The sequence below is a fragment of the Acanthamoeba castellanii genome (genome assembly GCF_000313135.1).
Source record: "Acanthamoeba castellanii str. Neff unplaced genomic scaffold scf7180000084761, whole genome shotgun sequence".
Taxonomy (NCBI): domain Eukaryota; phylum Discosea; order Longamoebia; family Acanthamoebidae; genus Acanthamoeba; species Acanthamoeba castellanii.
In genome coordinates, this window is record NW_004457596.1 from 132,227 (window position 1) to 134,724 (window position 2,498).

General features: G+C 58.1%; 2 protein-coding genes across 2 annotated transcripts in view; one reads left to right on the plus strand and one right to left on the minus strand.

Annotated features, from left to right (window-relative positions):
• The window catches only part of ACA1_227760 (Ras subfamily protein), a gene marked incomplete at both ends in the record, with an annotated part of 703 nt that extends 451 nt beyond the window's left edge, over positions 1-252 (plus strand). Inside the window, one exon of the mRNA XM_004346470.1 lies at positions 130-252. Within this exon, the coding sequence (XP_004346520.1) occupies positions 130-252 (123 nt within the window). The remainder of the gene's footprint in view (positions 1-129) is intronic.
• Positions 253-474: 222 nt separating this feature from the next.
• On the minus strand, positions 475-1,612 carry ACA1_227770 (uncharacterized protein; the record flags this gene model as incomplete). The annotated part of the gene is made up of 4 exons (XM_004346471.1): positions 475-510; positions 601-684; positions 901-1,332; positions 1,418-1,612. The coding sequence occupies 4 exons, from the start codon at positions 1,610-1,612 to the stop codon at positions 475-477; spliced, it is 747 nt and encodes a 248-aa protein (XP_004346521.1).
• Positions 1,613-2,498: the final 886 nt, after the last annotated feature.

A 2,498-nucleotide genomic window follows, 5' to 3' on the forward strand; every position in this document is an offset into this window, starting at 1 on the left:
TGCTTCGCACTCAACCACCCGCGCCCGTGCTCGCACTCATTAAGATCGCCGTCTCGCGTGTGTCGTACTGTGTGTGTCTTGCGCGTCGTGTCGTGTCGTGTCGTGTGGTGTGGTGCATGCACAGATAAGCTGACGAAGCTGAACTACATGGAAACGATGACGTTTTTGTCCACCCTGCCATCGGTCATGCATAATTTTCGGAGTTACATCAACATCGCCATCGAGATGCTGGAGGACATGGCCTCCGAGTGATCGGCCGGCACACGGGCGCGCACTCGCAACTTCCTGTGCGCCACAGGGGCCACCTTGCAGCGCCATGAGCCAGCGAGCACGCAGTCCTCCAACCTGTTCCCCTTTCGCCGCTTTCTTCAGCCTCTTATTGTTGTATTCATCATTTTTGTGAAGAACTGCTGATGTTTGCCATCCACCGTTTCTTCCTGTCTATACACGTACACGTACCTGTCTTCTTCTTCTTCACTGTCGCTTGTTTCGCGCCAACGCATCTGCGATCTGGTCGGTGTATATATCGTTGGTCGTTAGGGGGGGGGGTGATGCTAGACACCTGAGAGTTATCAGAGGAGAAGAGTGGAGCACGCGTACCGATTGGATGGCGGCCTCGCCCTGGTTGCCCGCCATGTCCACCTCGAGCAAGGTACCATTCGCCGCCACCGCATCCGCCAACGCCTGCCACACAACCATTCCACTTCCGTTAGTGTGTGCGGTGGTGCGTGTGTCGTGTGTCGTGTGTCGTGTGTCGTGTGTCGTGTGTCGTGTGTCGTGTGTCGTGTGTCGTGTGTCGTGTGTCGTGTGTCGTGTGTCGTGTGTCGTGTGTCGTGTGTCGTGTGTCGTGTGTCGTGTGTCGTGTGTCGTGTGTCGTGTGTCGTGTGCGTGCGCTCGAACCTGGCTCCCTGCGGGGCCGATGGCGTTGTCTCGCAGGAAAATTCGCTGCAGGCTGTGGTTGCCCCTGATGGCCCGGGCGAGCGCGATGGCGCCCTCGTCCCCGATGCGGTTGTTGTTGAGGCTCAGCGTGGCCAGCGCGCACGCCTGCCGGTGGTCCATAAGGTGGATCATCCGGGCGAGGTGCTTGGCGCCGTCGGGTCCGATGTTGTTGAAGTCCAGGTAGAGCGACTTGAGCGCCGGCGGCGAAGGCGCTTCCTGGCTCTGCTCGCTTCCATCGCTCCCGCCATCGCCCATCGCGATCTGGGCCGCGTCGCGCCAGGCCCGCTCCTCAGTCGAGCTATTGGCCAGCGCGGCCGCGAGCGTCTCGATGCGCTGGTCGCCCAACGCCGCACGCCCGGACGTGGGCGCGTCCCAATACTCGTCCGGCCGCACCTTAAATAAAATAAAATAAATAAATAATCGCCAGAGGAATAAAATAACTAATAAAATAGAAATAAATAATGGAGATCATGCGAACCTGGAGGAGCTCGATTTGTTGGCGGTTGTGAGGGAGGCGGAGGAGCGATGTGATTTCTTCCCACACATGAAAGGGAAAGGGATCGTCAAGGAGCAGGTTGACCTCGTTGACATCATGGTCGTGCTTCTGCAGCGCTCGGGCCTCCACGATGGCCATCTCCGTTTTCGTCAGCCCCTTCCCAAAGCACCCGCCCATCTTTTGCACTTCGCACGATCAATCAACATTCTTTTTTTTTCTAAACTTTTTAATGGTTGGCCAACAGATAAAAAGTGGACCAACCGAGAGATTCTGATTTCTGGTTGGTGCGACTAAACAGGAGAAAATTCGGCCTTTTGCCTGCACATACCTGCACACAGGGCGCTTCTCCGCCAACCCAGTTCGCAAGCGAACGCTTTCGGGGTGAGCGTCAATCAACTTGGCATGATCATCAGGCTCGAACGGCGCAACAGTGGCAGTCACGCCATGAATGACGTGTGCCGTCGGACGGAGCGCTTCGGGTCGGGAGTGACGAGTTCAGGGCACCCCAGTGCTTGACGCGCCCGACAAGCCGTGCGCCAACCCCCTTCGCCCGTCTTCCACCAGCAACCTCCGCCGCTCTCCGACGAGACCCTCGGACCCGATCTCGTCCGAGCTGGCTCGCTGGCGTGCGAGGAGAACCGGGAATTCGGCGGAAGCGACCCACTCGCCGAGTTCGGTAGCGCACAGTGTGATGGCGTCGGGCCTTGATGGGTTGATGCGGTAAGGCGAAAGTTCTGCGTATGGGGCCAGGAACTCGTGATGGCCCTACGGGACGCACGGATGATACTGTGGGATCGCCAATCGGAGTTGTTTGGGGTGGTCTCTGCCAATCCCATTGGCGGAAGGGAGTCTGGCAAAATTCCCAAGAAGATTGAAGCCAGACTGTGGGAGGTTCGGGGTGGACTTGAGGGAGCGCACGGCCATCATGAGGAGATGAGGAAAGGGGTCATAAGGCCGTCGGGTCGCGGTGAAGAGCTTTCCCTTGTTTTGAACTTTGCCAACCCAACACACCACCCTATTGCCCTTCCACAGTAACGGGAGGGGCGCACTCCTCACCACCGCC